The sequence below is a fragment of the Anopheles maculipalpis genome, chromosome 2RL (assembly GCF_943734695.1).
Source record: "Anopheles maculipalpis chromosome 2RL, idAnoMacuDA_375_x, whole genome shotgun sequence".
Taxonomy (NCBI): Eukaryota; Metazoa; Arthropoda; class Insecta; order Diptera; family Culicidae; genus Anopheles; species Anopheles maculipalpis.
Genome location: NC_064871.1, coordinates 22,932,525 through 22,951,009, shown reverse-complemented (window position 1 = coordinate 22,951,009; position 18,485 = coordinate 22,932,525). Strand labels below are relative to the sequence as shown.

The following is an 18,485-nucleotide window of genomic DNA, read 5'->3' as shown; positions in this document are numbered from 1 at the left end:
TCCCGAAGGTTAGGAAAGCTCCCAGCAATAGCTTGCACCATCGGTTGCTCGTTTGCCGTTTGCCCGGAGTTGGTACCGTAATTGGTTTAATTGAATCGTTTGCATAAAACTTTCTACCAAACGGCGTCGTCGGCGACAACCGTCAGTTTAGTCCGGTATCGTTTTTCGTTACGAGTGTGTAGGACTTTTCCCTCGTGCACCGAGGACCGTTTTTGCGTGAACATTCAAACATTCTACTATTCAGAACACGGGCAAACGATGGAGCTTTGGTTGGTGTGTTTGGGGCTAGTGCTGCGTCTGCTGAACGTGCTGCTCAAACCGATCGTCGCGTTTATCGGTGGCCCGAAGCGGACCACCCCATTTCCGGAGATACGCAACGATATGCTCAACATACCGGCAGTCGATCTGGCCGAGCGGATACGCAACAAGGAGGTATAAAGAATGTTTTCTGCACAACCTTGACCTTTGTGATGATCGATTAATGTGCGTGTGGCTTCATGAACTCATTACGGTTTTTGTTAGTGCTTGTACGGTCAAGTACAGATGTGGGGAGAGAACACGCCGAGTGGGTGACCTCAGCCACTTATGGAAAAGGCTCCCAGGGTATAATACTGGTTCTGATTTTTGTGCCGTTCTGATTGGCGTAAGCGTATGTTGGGTACGCAACAAGGAAGTGGTACAATGCTTGCTCAGAGGTGTATGTTTACGTGTTAACCATCTTCTTCTGGTACCCGGTACCAGTCTGCTGGTCTGTTTGGTCAAGACCAAACCAATCAAACAACCAAACTCGACAAACAAACAAACAAACAACCCAAATCAATGAAGCTTGAAGTACCAAGGCACCATGTGAGGTGTGTTGTGGAGCTGACGGTTGGTTCTGGATTGGAATCGGAACAAGAATCCGATAGCAGCTAGCCGTTCGGTAAACGGAACATTACAAATTGTAGCAAATAGCGTGCTTTGCTCGATCGTTACGATCTACATTACGCAATTCTTTTGATTAAATGAGATATTTGAAAAAAGATAACTAATTAACAACACAGAGTGAACAGAGTGAACTGCAAGTAGCGAAGACCTTGCAAAGCAATTAAGGAAGCGTTTATTTATTGCCTGGGTACATTCGTTAGAGTTCCGTGTTGGTTTTTTTTGTAACAGTTCTTCTATTAGTTTTAAAGAATTTGGCACATAGTACAAGAAAATTAATTGGACTTGTGGTGGACTAAAAGGAGCTAGTGGTAGTGTAGTTTTTTTCCCATGTACAAAGGATTCAGCCAAAGAAGCCAGAAATGGTAGGACCAAGATTATCCTCAAGATCGTAGTGCGACTAGAGAAGAAGACAGGAAGAATTAGTGGAAATTCCCATCGAATGGCTTACTAGATTTGCTGATACCACGTAGTTGGATAGTCAGTTCTGACTAGGGGGAACATGAGATTTGATTCCCGGTCCCACTGAGCCGCCCCTTACAAGTTACAAGACTTGTTAAACTAATTTCATGAAACCGTACGTGCGCGTCCTGTTGACTGCGGAAACAATCAGCCACTGGAGAAAGAAAAATGGTCCAATGGCTCATTTGACATACTTTTTACAATTCAAATCGCACTTCCTTTTATAGACCGGATAGGAAAGTGTGTAGAGAGGTTTGGAAAGAAAACAAAAAAAAAAACTTGACTGGAAGCAATACGAGACAAAACAGACATCAAACCTATAGTACAAAAAAACATCAGTATCATTCATTGTGCCCAGCCATTTGAAATGATTTGATGAGTGTTGAACGTTACGGGTTTTGTAAGTATAATACGCAATTAGCATGCCATTCTCCACAGAAAGTGGGCAACCGATGAGTCGCGGCGCGTGGGGCTAAGAGCGGGATGCGTTCAAGAATCCAAAGACGCGTGAGGTAAAGCTATTGAGACGCTAAAATTGAGATACAGGTGGAGCCTAGTCAAACAATACGTTGCCGCGCGCGCGCGCTCGCGAATTCCACCTCCATGGAAGGCAAACGGCAATAAACAGCTAACCGTTAAAAACGGGTGTAGGTTGATCGGTGTGTGTGTGTCTAGAGGTGACACAAAGATCAGCCGTAGCCGGCGCGATCGTAGCGGTAGGCATAATTAGTAGTGCAAAGCCACCGATACAGAACCTGTGCCTTGGTCAAGCAACATTGACCTCATCACCGTTCATGTGCACGGTTTTGTTTTGTGAGCGAATCACACGTGTGTGATATGGCGCAGAAGTAATAGTGCCATGCGTGACCATTAACGAGCTGGGCAAGTAAGTGCAGCAAGCGACTAAACTGTAAGGCTGCCATGGATCTAATGGATCGTATCTGCTTACTTAAAGATGGCGGTGGCCCACTAAGAACGCGTTCTGCGTTCTATGTTTTGCGGCCATTTCACCCCTTCATCAACGATTAAACCTGTTTGGCAACCGGATTTTGAACCGTTTTTTTTTCTTGTGCTGGCCTTTAAGGAGAAAACAACCAACGGATCGATTCGACACGATAAGGCGATGCTTTCAGCATGCTTAGAAGAGTTCGTGGAACGTTTGTAAGATTAATTTATGGCGAAAAAAACTGTTACCTTGAACCCGAGAATCTTTCGTGTATAAGAAAAAAATTCTTTATGATCATACTCGACATCAAATTGAAGCTTATCGAAGCTTATTATCGAAAAAAACCCGCTTCTCAAAACGATCAATCTCGTCACAGTTAGAGCAAAAAGTTTCAAGATATGCAAATGCAACACGATCAGGCCCAAAATCTGTCGCTATTTATAAAAGATGCCCAGCCTGTGACAAGCTTTTGATCACTTAGCCAATATGCTCCTTCCCCGCCAAAAAGCTTCCCCAAAAATGTTTCGCAAATAAACAACCGAATCTTGCCGACCTTGGTGTGGTTAGCGGAAGCGTATGTAACGGAAGTTTTGTGTGTTTTTGTACATAAAATTAACGCCAACGCGAATCTTGATAGTGAATTCGATCCAGTTATCGGCAGGTGGTGGTGGTGGTGTTGATCTCTGATGCTAAATGATTGTACCCACCCAGTGGAACAGGCTTTGCCTGTTTTTGTGCGATCGATATGCGTACGACCGGCTGCGAAGAGAGGCACACAAGGGCGGGTGTAATGTACGTGAGCAATTGTACAGTGGTATTAAATTAAATGGCCAAAACATGTCACCCGAATGGAGGCCGGATCGTGCGCATACGCGTGACAAAACATGCGCTATCGGACCACGTGCGTGTGTGGTACTGCATGCGTGATGATCAGATTGGGACTGGGTGTGCCTGGAAGGTTTGATCGCGTTTGATGCGTGTTTAGGTTGATCGAAAAAAGAGCTTGTAAGAATGTTTCATTAGTACAATTATAAATTTATAAAATAAATTCAAATTTTTCGCAATCTTCAACGATTAACACCGCGCTCATCATATGTCTGTAAGCCCAACTGCCAAAAAAGTAATTTAAAAGGAATAAAAAAAAGACAGCGTCTCATTGCAACCCGAAATTAATCAACTTAAGCTCAATGTTACTTCCCTGTAGATCGCAAAATGGTTCATTTCCGTTTTGGGTTATACAGACCCAACATTTCGGTGAGGCTGTTGGCGGTGTTGACCTGCTTTTGCTGAACCACCTAACTAATCCTATCCTTCTTCCGGCCTTCCCCTGAATAGTAACGTCTACGGTGGCCTACTGGGAACGTCGTTAACTGAATGATGCCGTCTAATCGATGTCCATTAGTGTGCTCGATCATGTACTGTGCAAATTGCGCGGGGTAGGAGAAAAAAAAAAACACACAGCACAGCGTGGTACAGAGAAAAGGAGCACAACGAACGACAATGACCAATTTTGCAAATTCCATTTCTGCTGTACAGACTCTCCCTTTTCATACACGTGCCGCGTTCTTCGGGTGTTTGGCAGCTTAGTTTTTTGCTCTACCCTTCTTGTTGTAACTTGATACAGTTTGTCTGATGTTTCGCTCGTTCTGTTCTTTGCTTTTTTTCAGCTTCGATCGGAGGATGTCGTGCGTGCGTACATCGATCGCATCCGCGAGGTTAATCCACTGATCAATGCCGTGGTGGAGGAACGATTTGGTGCCGCGATCGAGGAAGCACGCAAAGCGGACGTGCTGATCAGTGAAACGCAACCACTGTGGCTGATCAAAAACTACCCACTGCTCGGCGTTCCGTTCACGGTGAAGGAATCCTGTGCCCTGCGTGGTGCACCGCTGACCGGTGGTTCGCTCGCTCGGAAGGGTGTGCGAGCGATCGTGGATGGAGAGGCGGTAGCGCATCTTAAAGCGGCCGGTTGCATTCCGCTGCTCGTGTCCAACACGCCCGAGTACTGTTTGAACTGGGAATCGTACAACCATGTGACGGGCCGAACACTTAACCCGTACGACAATCGACGGACGGCCGGTGGCTCGTCGGGCGGTGAAGGTGCACTGATCGGTTCGGGAGCTTCCCTGTTCGGTGTTGGTAGCGATGTGGCCGGATCTATCCGTGTGCCGGCACACTTTAACGGTATCTTTGGACACAAACCGACGGCAGGTAAGCGTCTCAATCGTCGTTATCCTTGACGCAGTTAACGCGCTCAGTTAAAAACATTCCCCGACCATTTTCTACTTTCAGGCGCGATCTCTATCGACGGACACTTTCCCATGTCGACGGATGAAAAGTTTGCCCGATTGCTTACGGTCGGCCCGATGGCACGGTACGCGAAGGATCTGCCTACATTGGTGCACATTATGGCTGGGTCGAATGCGGGCCGGCTACGACTAGACGAATCCGTCCACACAAAAGACATACGCATCCTGTACGCCGAAGATATGGGCTTCAATCTGGGCCACATCCCGGTGGACGACGACATTAAGATGGCGCTGTATCGGGCGGTGCAGTACTTTAAAGGGCACGGTCTGTCGACGGAGCGGGCCGAGTTTGAGCATATGGCCGAAGGGATGGAGCTTGCGTTCAGTGTGCTGCAGTCGCTGAACGACGTGCCGAGCATCTTTCACAATCCGGACAATCCGAAAGCTACCCCCAGCCTGATGGTGGAGCTGGTACGGTGCGCTCTCGGTCTGTCGCAGTACAGCCTCGCCGGTATCATGTTCTATGTGATATTCGCGCTGAAGAACTTTTTCTCTGCCGAAGCACTCGAAAAGTATCTGGAGCTGGCGGCAGGATTACGCACGCAGATGATCGTAAGTGACCCCATTTGTCTGTTCCATAACGGACTAAATGTTGATGAAATCTCAATCACATTGCAGGAAACACTCGGAACCGATGGGGTGTTTTTCTTCCCTACCTACCCAACAGCTGCCCTGCGCCACTACGAATCGTTCGGCCACATTATGGGCGTTGGGTACACGATGCTGTTCAACTCGCTCGGGCTACCGGCCACCCACGTGCCGCTCGGGTTGGATCGAAATGGGCTACCGATCGGGATACAGGTTGTGGCCGCACCGTACCAGGATCGGTTAGGACTTTGCATCGCCCGCGAACTGGAAGCGGCTTTCGGTGGTTGGCGTGCGCCGAAGTGAAACTGTGCCGAGTGGTTCCTTAACTGAAGGGAGTTCATTGACCGCAAAGCGGTTTTCCGGACGGAATGAGGGGATTTTTTATTCAAAGTTTGGGTAATGTGCTGTACTTTATGGTCTAAATTAATAAATTAATGCCCGTTATGTGGGTTGTGATTTTTTAAAGTTGCGATACTTTTAGATTTGTTTCATTTGCATCATCTCATGATCATCATCAATGATCAAGCATCAAGTGTGTTTCTGGATGTCAAAATATCTTCCATTGCTAACTTCGAAGCCATTGCATCCAGATCATTTAAAGCGTTGGTCCTGATACGTAGACTTACATCCGACACCCACGAGCAAAGCGTCACGAGAATTGTATTCTGGCGCTTCCTAGGTTTCAATCGCGGTTCTCTGCCTCCTTTCCAGCCAGTCCGGTGGCATATGCTTTGCCTAGATTATTTGCATGCTAGACGAGGTCGTGCCTAGCCTATTTGCATTGGTGGACTGCTTCTGGGTGTCACAAATGTGTCCACACTCCTCTCTCGAGTCCCAATCCTTCCCTCTCGTGCTTTCCTGGTAAATCCTCCAAGACACACGGTGAATGGCGTTAGTGACCCGTTTCTTGTCTGTGTTCGTCTTTTCAACAGCCTTACCTCCGATTTCGTCATCGGTCAAATGGCGTTTCAAATACATTGCATACTGTTAGGCGTCAACATGATCAATACAGTTGATCCAAGCGGTGCAAACATCGAGAGGAAACCCAGTGTAATCTGTATTCTTTATAACAAAATCTAATTGAATTCCTATCAGTCCTAATGTGTTACACATATAAGGGAAAAACGAAAGGTAAATTTAAATACGAACTCAGATTCTAGCGATTACCACATGGTACAATCGTTCCCCAGCGAAAAATGTAGTCAATCAAAGTTCAACCAGCGTGCTATGACTTATCACCCATGGTTTTTGTTGTTGTTGCTATCGCCTGCTCCCTACAAAGTTTATCGGTTTGCCCCTGATAAGTTCCCGGGTGCGGTTTGTGAAGAAAGTGATTGGACAGTGTGAGCTGGCTGGCTAACTGGCTAGCTTATTGGACTTTACAGCTGATACCGTGCAATAACGGCGACCGTGCGGGTGATAAGACTTGCCGCCGCACCAAAATCATCAGGCACCGCATTCGGTCGCAGTTTGTTTCGATTTCATTCGAGCCCTTCGCTAGCGCCGGCAAAGTTCGTTGGCTACGCTGCCGAGGTAAACAACAACTGCTCGCACCGAAGTAAACCGGGCCGCCCAGGAAAGGAAGTGAATCGGGTGTCGTTTTTTGACCTTTGCAAGCACAGTTACGATCATTAGAATTGCAACGCGTTCTTCCCTGCGACCCACCAGCAGTTTAACTGCGCGTATGTGTGAGTTTGTGGTCCACATCTGAGGTGTAAGTTACTGTTGCACCCGATAGATCCCCGCTTAGAAGATATCAAGTCGATCGGGTTTCTTAGCCCCAAGGAAGATAAGTGAGTGTGTGTGTGTGTGTGTGTGTGAAGGGACAGAAGCATCTAGGGCAGGGAAAGAGAGAGCGAGAGAGAGAGAGAGAGAGAGAGAGAGAGAGGGAGCCAGGAAGGGAAGTTGAGTGTAAGTGCAAGTGTAATTTTATTTCCCCGTCATCATCAACCGCGACAACGGCTGCTGCAAAGCTTAGTTGACGGTTTTGCGGCTGAAAACGATCATCATCGAACGACAAATTGCGTACACCTGTGTACACCAGTCGCAATGGAGCTGTTACTGAAGCTAGTCGCGCTAATTCTCCGCGTGGTAAATTTAGTGCTCGAACCGATCCTCGCGTGGATCGGTGGACCACCTCGAACGGACCCTTTTCCTGCGATCCAAAACGAACTACTGCGAGTACCGGCCACGGAACTGGCCGAAAGGATACGCCAGGGCAAGGTTCGTTCGGTGGATGTGGTGCGTGCGTACGTGTTGCGAATACGCGAAGTGAACCCACTGATCAATGCGGTGGTGGAGGAGCGTTTCGAGGCCGCCCTCGGGGAAGCAGCTGAAGCGGACGAGCGTGTAGCGGCGTGTGGGGGCGATGCGGAAGCAGTGGGAAAGTTGGCCAAAGTTTGCCCACTGCTCGGTGTACCGATCACGGTGAAGGAAAGCTGCTCGGTTAAGGGACTTGCCCTGTCCGGTGGTGTTGTGCGCCGCCAGAACTTGACGGCGGAAGAGGATGGTGAGGCGGTCGGTAGGTTGCGGAACGCGGGTGCCATTCCACTGCTCGTATCCAATACGCCTGAGTACTGTATGGCGTTCGAGTCGTATAATAACGTCACGGGAAGAACGCTGAATCCGTACGATCCGCGCCGTACGCCGGCAGGATCGTCCGGGGGTGAAGGTGCATTGCTTGGAGCCGGTGCATCCGTGTGTGGTGTGGGAAGTGATCTTGGTGGATCGATTCGTATTCCAGCATTATTCTGTGGAATCTTTGGACATAAACCTTCGGCAGGTGAGTTAAGGAGCGGTACCGCGGGTGAATGCTATCGAAACGAGACATTATCTTCTGGGGAGTATTTGGAGCTGATAAGACTTTGCTGGGCGTACCAAACCATATTACTCACAGTTTTGTGTTTTGACTCACCAATCATATTGCAACGAAATGTCTTATCAAATGAAAGCAGAAGCGGTGGAATCAAAAATCGAATTCGAAATGTTCTGATCGTGTGAACCCGGACAGACCTCGGTGATACACTTTGCACGAGCTCCAGGGTGTGTTCGTTACTATGCAGCCCAAAAGTCACGAGAAGCTTGTACACTTTAAAGAGCTTTCAGAACACGGAACAGTAAGTTCGATTTCACATCCAAGCGTCGTGGGTCGTGCAATCACAACCGAACGAATATCGGCAGTACGGGCGCAATTTAATTGACGCATGAATGCCGTAGAAATCTTCTAGATCGGCGACTATGCTAATGAAAGGTTTATTTATTGCGTCTGCAGTTACGTGCCCGGTGTGACTGTGTTTGTAAAAATCACGCTTCGGAATCTTTGCGTTGCGAGAAGCCTTACGCAAATGCTAAATATGTAACCAGCTTCACAACGTTGATGAACTTTTATCTTATAAATTACCCATTTTGGTCAAGATGAAACGGAAAATTGTGATGCAATGTAGGAAACTCGTAGCACTTTTCGCATTCTGATTCATTCGTCATAATTAAATTACTCTACGCTGTACATTCGCTATCAGTAGATACTAATTTTTGATAGCAGATAACGACGATACTTAATGCAACGCAATGACGCACTCCAGGTCGCTTACTCATGTACACGGCTTCCTACTCGTACTGATCGATCGCATACTATGATTATCTATGATTATTATTTACCAGCAAAAGAAAGCCACCCCTCAGAACTGCTCTGGCATGAATCGAATCGGTCGCGGGCGGTTTGCACAATAGACGGAAAGTGTGCTTGTGCATGCGTGATCGCGTACAACGAATTCAAGGCTAGGTGCAAGCGCAGCTTTGACTAACTTTTGTCTTCTGTCGCTTAATCTCAAGAAACATTTCTTGTGTTTGTTAGTCTTAAATTTGTTTTATTAAAGTTCAATCATGATTGTACCAAGTTACAATAGTTTTTTTAAATTATTTTTTATATCTTTGAAGCGTCTGAAAATTGAAAGATTAATTGATCTTTTCTTTATTAATATGATTACTGTATTGTTTCTCATACACAATTACATTTTACGATGCAGTTTTGCCTTTTTTTAACCTCAAACGATCTTATTGCCAGAGAAGCCAGATCTTTTGAAGCAAATACTATGGAATATCGATCATTTTTGCCATAATTATTAACTCTGCTTCCATCATTCGTTAGTCAGATTAATATTTCGATCAAACGAATTGAAGATTTGGATACTAAAATAGCTATTTCCCTGCGACAGTTCGGTGCTTAAGGCGGCAGCGGATCGTTCTCCCGTAGCGAAGACTTGACTGTCCAACTACATGGTTATCAATAAGTCTAGCAAGCCATTCGATGGCCGGCGTGGCCTTAGAAGGTCGTCATGCCAAGAAGTAAAAAGCTGTTTCCATATTTTTAAAACAAATTTGATTGTTGTCCAAACAATTTATGACAAATTTTACTGAAGACTACTTGTCGCGCTTGAGGTAACATACTATATTTCATTGTAATATTGAAATGGCCCCGAATAGAAGGAAATTTGTCTCTTGGAATTCTTAGGGTGACAGTATTTATTCATCGTACAGTGATGGAAGTGGGTTAGCCGTAAGAAATAGTGATAGATGTGGACTTTCTGTTTTACCATTTTTAATATGCAAAGACCATCATGGGCAACAGCTTGTTAGCCTAATACGTGCTTTGGTTGGCGGTATTTATTGGAGGACTCGTGGGACATAATACAGGTCAATCTATACCTACCTTAGCTGTAGATGATCCATCATTGAAATCAAGAGCAACGTTTTGACATTCCTTAAAAGAATGCTTTGAGCGCTATCATTAAGTGATCGAACAAGATCAGCTACTAGACATGCATTTCATACAGCTTTCCTTTTAATATAATCTTTTCTCCCTCAGGAATCGTCTCAATTAAGGGACACATGCCCGTCTGCACCGATGCTCACTTCGACCAGTACCTATCGCTTGGACCAATGTGTCGTTACGCGAAGGATCTGCCGCTGATGCTCGAGATTATGAGTGGTCCGAATGCAAGCAAACTGCGCCTAAACGAATCGATCGATGTGGATAAGCTGAAGATATACTACCCGCAGAAGCTTGATCTTACCGTTAATGCCGTCCCCATTGCACCGGAAATCCGGGAATCGTTGCGAAGTGCGCTGAAATACTTCCAGAACAAGTGTGTCTACACGGAACCGCTCAACTTCCGGTACTTTTGTGACAGTATGCAAATAGCTTCAAATGCACTACAAACACTCAAGGACGTGCCGAACGTGTTTGCGTCCCAGCAACCTAACCTGTTCTGGGAGCTGGTGAAGGTGGTGTTGCGCCAGTCGGAGCACACTTTCGCTACGATCTTCATGTATCTGCTTTCCGCTTCGAAAGCCACCGTAAACGAGAAGAACCGTGCCCGATACAGTCGGATGGAGGCTGAACTTAAGGAGGAATTTACGGTAAGTGTGTGGGGAAAGGTTTCTAGGCGATCCTGAACGGATTTTTTACTAATTGGTTCCATTTCTCTCACTCATACGATCACTAGAGAAAACTCGCTACGGACGGTGTATTTCTGATGCCATCCTTCCCGAAGCCGGCCCTGCGCCATTACGAATCCTTTGGTCACGTTACGGGCTTTATGTACACGATGATCATCAATGCGCTCGGATTTCCTTCCACACAGGTGCCGCTAGGGTTCAATCGCGATGGACTGCCCGTCGGTATTCAGGTGGTGGCCGGACCGAACCAGGATCGACTGTGTCTGGCGGTAGCTCAGGAGCTAGAGAAGGCGTTCGGTGGTTGGCAATCGCCGAAGTAATATCCATTAGCACAATGTATTGGAGTCTCTACCAAAGGTCCAGGCGTTTCGAGAGACTTGTGTGTATTTTGACTATGGGAGAATCATTATAGTGAGGTGGAAGAAACAAAAGCGACAACGGCTGGAACGTTGACATCCGATACTGTGCTTTCGACCGGAACATTCCGCCGTTTTTTTTTTTTTACATTCGTTTGTGGCAGTTACTGACGAGCATGCGTAAAGCTACGCACAGTGTTTACCCAGGCCAGACAGACTTTTGTGCCAAAGCTATGAACGAAATATTTGGGAGTTTTTTTTTATAAAGTCAAATAAAATTGGTAATAGTGAACAAAAAACAGTATGTTTCAAATCCGTTACAATAATTTAAAAATATTGGACAATATATCTTCTACCATATCACTAGAGCTACGGGCATACAATAATGATGAGATCCTTTAGTATTTTAACTACTTTTTAATTATATAATATAAAAATTTCTTACACTATTTAACCACACCTCGCTACAGTGTTCGTCAAACCGGTTTCCGAGGAAAATGCTTTAGTAAATACTATTGCAACCTGCCTCAACGTAAAGCCTTACCTTGCCTTACAGTCTGCCAGTTTGGTAGGGATGGCGAGGATTTTGTAAGGATTCCTCTGCGTTTCATTGATGGTGCCATGGTGCGGCTCTATTACCGAGACCATCGTGCAGCGACCCTTCGTAGCTCCGTAGTTTCCGCCAGTCGGTTGGCGTAGCTACCGCACGAAACTGTGTGACCGCTGTTGATGCAATTTCTTCGGTGCAAAAGCCCAAAAACTGTGCAGCAGAACAGCAGTGAGTTTGGGTTAAGGATTATGGAAGTGCAGTGTCATCTTGTCGGTGGTGCATTCTAGTCATGGCGTTCCAAAGCTACAGCTCCTCGGATCAATTGCTGCACCGCCAGGGCGAACGGATGTTTGGTGGTGTGGGCCTGGGGAGTACACGACGGTTGTCCCTTTTCTTCGCTACCCTCTGTGTGGTGGATCTGTTCGGTGTGTTCCCAATTGTAGCCCTACCAAAGTCGATCATTTCCTGCGGCTTGTACGGTATACCGTTGGTGCTGTTCGTGGTAACGCTGCAAATCTATACCGCGGTCGTGCTGGGACGCTGTTGGACGATTGCCGAAAAGTTGGACCCATCGATAGTGGCCAAAAATCGATACCCGTATGCGGCCATCGCAGAGTTTACGTATGGCAGACGGATGAGCATCTTCGTGACGGTGCTGCTTGATCTGACTGTGTTTGGTGGTGGGATACCGAACTTGCTGGTAGCAGCACAAAATCTTCAGCTGCTTGGGGCGCGTGTTAGTGGTGGCTCGTATGAGATATCGTTCTGCTATTGGTTGCTAATTATAGGGCTGTTTCTGTGTCCTATCATGTGGTTGGGTAGTCCGAAAAATATGCGCACCCTGGCCAGTGTATCGGTAGTAGTGTGCAGCAGTGTGGCCATACTGACGTGGATTTCTATCGGGGAGGATCGATCGGGAAGTTTCACCCCTTTCAAAGACATCACTCTCGGTTTGCCACCGTTTGTTCAGCTGCTTAAAGCGTACGGCATAATAGCGTTTCAGTTCGACATTCATCCAATGCTGCTGACCATACAGGTAGACATGCAACATAAGCGTCAGATCGGAAAGGCGGTACTGTTTGGCATCCTTACCACGTGCACACTGTCGGTGATCACTACCTTCCTGACTGCCTATCGTTACGGCATGGATGCTACGAACAATGTGCTGCAGATTTTACCCCGAAGCTGGTCGCTGTATATGACGATTTTACTGGTAACGTTGCAGCTGTGCCTATCCAGTGCTGTAGGTAATTCCGCGTTATTTCAACACATCGAAGATCTGCTTGGCGCTTCACGGGGTAATACAAGTCAGCCATCGCTACCCAGATTTGTCTGGCTTTTCCTGATTTCTGGATGTTTTGTTTTCCTTCTTACAGATTTTACCATCAAAAGATGCATTATAAGATCAACGCTTGTATGGCTCGGAGTTTTAATAGCAGAAATCTTACCCCGGTTCGATCTGGTAATGGGTATCATCGGTGGGACGCTAACCGGACCGTTGATCTTCATACTGCCTCCACTTTTCTACCAACGCATGCTAGAATTGGAGAAGATCTACAGTCAGGAGCTGAAACGATCGTACTCGACCGATTCGTCACAGATTTCCGAGGATCAGTTTGAAGATTCGGACATCGAAACAACCTGCAGTTCGCGTCGCAGTTGGTACGGTTCAATTGGATCGCAAGGATCGGTAATATCGATGGCAAAAATACGGGACAATGCTAAAAAGTGCATGGATTTATTGGCCACTCGTTGCAAGCAGATATGTCACTTCATGTACAGCGACTGCATTCTGGCGGGATCGGTAATAGTGTTCGGAATAGCAGCCACATTAGCATCCACGTACTACAACATGTTCGACATGCGCGAAACGCAGCTATGGTTCTCATGCCTCAGTGGGTGGCGCCGATGAACAGGTACTGCAATGTACATTTTGCATATCAATTTAAGCATATTAAGAGCGTTTGGACTGTAAGACTTATAATTTGGGAAAACAGGTATAACATAAAAAAGATAGCCTGTGATTTTTATCGTTTGGCAGAGGTTAAAATAGATAATAATTTAATGAAGGAGCAATAGCGTTTAAAGGACATAACTCATTATTGCGACATTGAGCTCTTCCACTTAATTTATGAGCTAAAAGAACAATAAAAATCTTCAAAAGAATACAATTTTCGGTTAATTTCTTCTATTGCCCCGTTTTCAAAAGAGTACGGGCACGGATAATCGAGAACATTTTCGCCTCGTTTCGCTCTGCCCATTGGATTTCGCCCGGTTGTCAGTTTCGCTAATGTAAACAAACGTGTTGCAACAACAAACACGCGGCTTCTGTAATTTGTGCCGGTTTTGGTAAAATAGTGAGCAAAAGAAAGGCAATAAAGAGCTGAGAGCAGCTGGAGATGGATCCCGGTTTCTGTCCTGATTGTGGTACAGTGTTACCACCTCTCAAATCATCTAGTAAAGTGTCCTGCTACAATTGCCAGGGCTTGTTCGATGCTTCAGGTAAAAGTGCATTGTAGCTGCATCTGGATGAATGAATACTGATGCGATTTTGTACGTGTATTTGCAGCTTTTGGAACGATGGAATCAGAGTATACGATACACTTTAATTCTTATGCGAATAAAAAATCGGATCAAGCAGATCGTGGCGGGGAAGACGCAGCAGAAGGACCGATTGTTAATAGGCAATGTCCAAAGTGTGGCAATGATCAGATGTCGTACGCTACCCTACAGTTACGTTCGGCGGATGAAGGTCAAACTGTGTTTTTCACATGTACCAAGTGCAAGTAAGTGTTGGAAAGTGGCCATGAAATAGTTTCCACTTGGATTAATCATTTAACGTTCTTTTCCAGGTACAAAACGTCGGAAAATTCATAGGGGGTTGTGCTTCTAATCAATGCAACAAGGATTATTATGTGTACATATATAGAAGCGCCTTTAATTTCTGTGATGTCCGAAATATCTACTACCCTATACATATTAGTTCCATCTAGTTGACCTATTGGATATGAACGAAAGTAAAAGTTCGCGTCAATTGTTCATCGAAAATGATAAAATACAAAATTAGTTCCTAAAGCTTGGAGCTCGAACATCCATAAACAAAACTAAATATGTATTTTTGCCAAACAAATAATATAAATATGTAGTAGTTTTGCAATTCCAAAAGTTTATCTTTTTTCACATTTTTTTCTAAAAAATTGAACATCTTGTGCCAACTGTCATTTCACTCTAGCGTCTACCCTATCTGTTACCTAACAACCTTGGTCGGGCCCGACCCAACGACAGCTCTGCTTGTCGTGCGCTTCGCTACATCGATTTTAATCGTGAAAAAACTGTGGTAGCGTGTGGTTGCTTCCGTGTGAAGTGCATTCCCCCCATTTTAACAATCTAGCGTGAAAAGTCACCTTAGTGCGAAAGTGCTGTGCCTTTTGCTGCGGCGGTGCTTGTAGGGAGATTAATTGAACGGTGGTGTAGAGTGAATTTTGATTAATTTAGGTGCAGGACACTTGGCGCTTGAACCATGAGTGAAAAGCAAGACCCACAAAATGGCGATCACCAGAACGGCCGCAATGATGATGATGTAAGTAAAAGCAAGCTTTATACCGGTGCATTAGCTTTAAAACACCCGATATAGTGAGGCATTAGCTAAATGAGTAAATTTTGTTATGAATATTGGGGCTTGGGGTGTGTTTTAAGTGCCTTTTGGAAATGTGGCTTCGAACGCTTGATGCGAATTTTATTTGCTACGGGCGCCATATTGAATTTGATGAAGATGATGCTCATAATGAGTGTGTGTGCGTGTAGCCTCCCTAGGTATGAAAAAAATACAAGCCGGCCTCTGTATAATTTTTGTACCTCTGTAAAAAAAATCATTCCAATATTAACAAAGTATGTCTTCAAAAGTAGCGCACAATTAGTTTAGTTTGTTTTTATTTGTAATAATCACTCATGGAATGTATGGAATTATGGATTTTCCTTATTCCTAAGAAATCTGAAATTCGGAACGCATACAATGACGGCACGATGGTATACGGTGAAAATGATCACGAATGTTCCATAGCTCGTGGCGGCGTTATCTGCGTTTTTTGCTTTTACTTGCAAGTGAAACCATAAGGGGAGAATCGTATTTCTGGCGCGTTGTTTTTGTTCGAAATTGCACTCGACGATTTTATTTGGCCAAGCGCACAATTATTGACTATTGCTACAGAGACCCATGATTATGATTTGTGCCAAGTCTTCCATTTCTGTACACTCAAGCACTTTGCTGTTATAGTCTGCGCATGTATAGAACGCATAGAATAGAATTATGTTCCTATTTCGATCCCCTTGAATTCCATATTTTCACCCGACGGGAAATGGGAGCGCAATCAACGGTTTATCAAGGTCGTTTAATAATTACCTCTAAATACATACATTTTTCCAGGAGATTCGCGAGCCGGAACATCTACGCAAGCTGTTTATCGGTGGGCTCGACTACCGCACCACGGACGATACGCTAAAGGCATACTTCGAAAAGTGGGGCAAAGTGGTGGATGTGGTCGTAATGAAAGATCCGAAAACGAAGCGTAGCCGCGGGTTTGGTTTCATCACGTACTCCAAGTCGTACATGATTGACGACGCCCAGGCGAGCCGTCCGCACAAGATTGATGGGCGTGTGGTGGAGCCGAAACGTGCCGTTCCACGCCAGGACATCAATCGGCCGGAGGCTGGTTCGTCGGTGAAGAAACTGTTCGTTGGCGGTCTTCGCGATGACTTTGACGAGGATCATCTGCGGGAGTACTTCTCCAAGTACGGTAACGTCATTTCTGCCTGCATTGTGACGGATAAGGATAATGGCAAGAAGCGAGGCTTTGGTTTTGTTGAGTTTGACGATTACGATCCGGTGGATAAGATTATCTGTAAGTAAATTTCTTTTCTGCATGTATGGACGGCCCTGGCTTAGGCTGTGGATGGTAATTAACTTTCGCATCTTGGTCCAATTTTTGCAGTACAAAAAAGTCACACAATTCAGAATAAGCTGCTGGATGTAAAGAAAGCCCTGCCAAAGCAAGACATGGACCGCTACAAGAACGACATGGGTCGCACTGGTGGTGGTGGCGGCGGCGGTGGCGGTGGCGGTGCCTGGGGCAACCAGCGCGGCAGTGGCGGTGGAGGTGGCGGTGGTGGCTGGAACAGCCAGCGTGGTAGCGGCGGTGGCGGCTGGGGTAACCAGCGCGGTGGTGCCGCCAATGATTGGAACAGCGGTGGATTTAATAATGGTGGTGGTTTTAACAACGGAGGGTTCAACAACGGTGGCAACAGTTGGAACAATGGCGGCGGCAACCCGTGGGACAATGGGTGCGGTTCACAGGGTCAGGGCGGTTGGGGCAATAATGGTGGCAATTGGGGCGGCAACAGCGGCGGTGGTGGTGGTGGATGGGGCGGAAATGAGTTCGGTAATAACTATCAACAAGGATACAATGCCGGACCGGTACGTGCCGGTGGCAATTTCAATCAGCGGGCGGCACCCTACGGTACCGACGGTAGCTACTATGGCGCGTACTAGTCAATAGCTAACCGTTCAACTTGCGTTTCCAGGCAACCAAGGGGCTGGTGGCAGCGGAAGATACGGCAGTAGTAGCCGTAGGTACTGATCTTGATCTTGAAAAATCAGTAGATGATCACAGATTCTTCTCCCGGGTTAAGATTAGCTAAGTAAGAATGCAATTCTTTTTTCTCATCCTACATTATCAAATCCAAACTATTACTGTCCATCTGATAACGTTGTGCTTTTTTTTCTCTAAACCCAACGACTACATTTTCTTACGTTTTGATGCGTGTATGTCAATGTATAAAAACCACGAGATATATGATATGTGGCAACCATTTGGAACTATTTTTCTCTCCACCACCGTTCGTCTGTTCACCGTGTCATGCGTTTATTAACACCACACACGCACCCATTCTTCGTGTTGTTGTTGCCCCGCCGTCGACCACATGTGTCGCTAACGGAATGCCCTCGCACACCTGTGTGCTTGTGCGTGCCATTTGCGTTTATTTCCTCCCAACAGCACAGACCCACCCCATGCATACTCGGCCACACAGCTCCCCATAAGGTAAATATTTGATTATTGATCATTTCAGTTCTCAGTGTGACATTTGCATTTATTTTTTACTGTCATTTCACTAAATTTATCAACTCCATTCAGTTCTCATTCGTTATTTTACCCTTTTTGGAATCATTTTGTCATTATTTTTATATAATTCTTTTCCTGGAATATATTACCAGGTTACAGTGCTGATAACAATCGATTCGGTACATTATATTATCGAACTATCTATTAAATACATCGTTTTCCATTCCTCGTGCTTTTGCCGTCCAAGTTTTACCTGATATAAAACATTTGTGATATTTTGCTTAAGGACATTTTTAGGCTGAAGCTCTAAGCAGCGCACAGGGCAGCCAGGACATGCGTGTGTTTATTTTCACATAATTTAATACCTTTTGCTGATGTGTTGTTCTTTCTTGTTGAGAACTATCGTCAGATTGCGCTGTAAATCAATCAGATTTCTTTCTTGTTGGTGGAATATGTTGGTGTAGTGTCTGGCAATTTTATAACTAGCCTGTGCACTCACTAAACCACGCGCAGTGTAAAGAGTGGTCACTAGTGTAAGATTTGCTTTCCTGCCCTCCATTTCCCGGTAATGCATCGTACGTTACTACCATTTCAGTATTTTGTTTCTTACCTATTTAGCAAATCTACGATTTTAGGTAGCTTTTTTGAAAAAAAAAAGAATTGATTGAACACTGGAATATAACCTCTAATGTCAAACATCATTTGTATTTCTCTTCATTCTTATTAGGTACAAAGCAAGGTTTTAGAAAAAAGCTAGCTAAAACAATACATTACATA

The 18,485-nt window shown here is 45.5% G+C and overlaps 5 protein-coding genes across 5 annotated transcripts; all 5 read left to right on the top strand.

Moving 5' to 3' along the window:
- The first annotated feature begins 258 nt into the window (after positions 1–258).
- On the top strand, positions 259–5,532 carry LOC126557745 (fatty-acid amide hydrolase 2-B-like). Its single transcript, XM_050213622.1, has 4 exons — positions 259–432; positions 4,000–4,543; positions 4,625–5,193; positions 5,260–5,532. Exons 1-4 carry the CDS (start codon positions 259–261, stop codon positions 5,530–5,532), a joined length of 1,560 nt encoding a protein of 519 aa, XP_050069579.1.
- Positions 5,533–7,273: 1,741 nt separating this feature from the next.
- Positions 7,274–11,006, top strand: LOC126557743 (fatty-acid amide hydrolase 2-B-like). Its single transcript, XM_050213621.1, has 3 exons — positions 7,274–8,011; positions 10,094–10,647; positions 10,734–11,006. The coding sequence occupies exons 1-3, from the start codon at positions 7,279–7,281 to the stop codon at positions 11,004–11,006; spliced, it is 1,560 nt and encodes a 519-aa protein (XP_050069578.1). The 5' UTR covers positions 7,274–7,278.
- An 845-nt stretch (positions 11,007–11,851) lies between these two features.
- On the top strand, positions 11,852–13,537 carry LOC126557771 (uncharacterized). The gene is made up of 2 exons (XM_050213651.1): positions 11,852–12,890; positions 12,969–13,537. The coding sequence occupies exons 1-2, from the start codon at positions 11,882–11,884 to the stop codon at positions 13,502–13,504; spliced, it is 1,545 nt and encodes a 514-aa protein (XP_050069608.1). The 5' UTR covers positions 11,852–11,881; the 3' UTR covers positions 13,505–13,537.
- A 454-nt stretch (positions 13,538–13,991) lies between these two features.
- Positions 13,992–14,516, top strand: LOC126559486 (DNA-directed RNA polymerase I subunit RPA12). The gene is made up of 3 exons (XM_050215651.1): positions 13,992–14,094; positions 14,162–14,378; positions 14,445–14,516. The coding sequence occupies exons 1-3, from the start codon at positions 13,992–13,994 to the stop codon at positions 14,467–14,469; spliced, it is 345 nt and encodes a 114-aa protein (XP_050071608.1). The 3' UTR covers positions 14,470–14,516.
- A 536-nt stretch (positions 14,517–15,052) lies between these two features.
- LOC126558381 (heterogeneous nuclear ribonucleoprotein 87F-like) lies at positions 15,053–17,305 on the top strand. Its single transcript, XM_050214391.1, has 3 exons — positions 15,053–15,172; positions 16,016–16,490; positions 16,581–17,305. The coding sequence occupies exons 1-3, from the start codon at positions 15,113–15,115 to the stop codon at positions 17,135–17,137; spliced, it is 1,092 nt and encodes a 363-aa protein (XP_050070348.1). The 5' UTR covers positions 15,053–15,112; the 3' UTR covers positions 17,138–17,305.
- Positions 17,306–18,485: the final 1,180 nt, after the last annotated feature.

Excerpts from the sequence above, each read along its gene's own strand:
- LOC126557771 (XM_050213651.1), top strand. The coding sequence starts at position 11,882 with ATGGCGTTCCAAAGCTACAGCTCCTCGGATCAATTGCTGCACCGCCAG. Across the intron at positions 12,891-12,968 it reads TCTGCTTGGCGCTTCACGGG|ATTTTACCATCAAAAGATGC; the intron begins GTAATACAAGTC and ends TCCTTCTTACAG.
- LOC126558381 (XM_050214391.1), top strand. The coding sequence starts at position 15,113 with ATGAGTGAAAAGCAAGACCCACAAAATGGCGATCACCAGAACGGCCGC. Across the intron at positions 15,173-16,015 it reads ACGGCCGCAATGATGATGAT|GAGATTCGCGAGCCGGAACA; the intron begins GTAAGTAAAAGC and ends ACATTTTTCCAG. Across the intron at positions 16,491-16,580 it reads TCCGGTGGATAAGATTATCT|TACAAAAAAGTCACACAATT; the intron begins GTAAGTAAATTT and ends CAATTTTTGCAG.
- LOC126557745 (XM_050213622.1), top strand. The coding sequence starts at position 259 with ATGGAGCTTTGGTTGGTGTGTTTGGGGCTAGTGCTGCGTCTGCTGAAC. Across the intron at positions 433-3,999 it reads AGCGGATACGCAACAAGGAG|CTTCGATCGGAGGATGTCGT; the intron begins GTATAAAGAATG and ends GCTTTTTTTCAG. Across the intron at positions 5,194-5,259 it reads GATTACGCACGCAGATGATC|GAAACACTCGGAACCGATGG; the intron begins GTAAGTGACCCC and ends ATCACATTGCAG.
- LOC126557743 (XM_050213621.1), top strand. The coding sequence starts at position 7,279 with ATGGAGCTGTTACTGAAGCTAGTCGCGCTAATTCTCCGCGTGGTAAAT. Across the intron at positions 8,012-10,093 it reads TGGACATAAACCTTCGGCAG|GAATCGTCTCAATTAAGGGA; the intron begins GTGAGTTAAGGA and ends TTTCTCCCTCAG. Across the intron at positions 10,648-10,733 it reads AACTTAAGGAGGAATTTACG|AGAAAACTCGCTACGGACGG; the intron begins GTAAGTGTGTGG and ends TACGATCACTAG.
- LOC126559486 (XM_050215651.1), top strand. The coding sequence starts at position 13,992 with ATGGATCCCGGTTTCTGTCCTGATTGTGGTACAGTGTTACCACCTCTC. Across the intron at positions 14,095-14,161 it reads GGGCTTGTTCGATGCTTCAG|CTTTTGGAACGATGGAATCA; the intron begins GTAAAAGTGCAT and ends GTGTATTTGCAG. Across the intron at positions 14,379-14,444 it reads TTCACATGTACCAAGTGCAA|GTACAAAACGTCGGAAAATT; the intron begins GTAAGTGTTGGA and ends GTTCTTTTCCAG.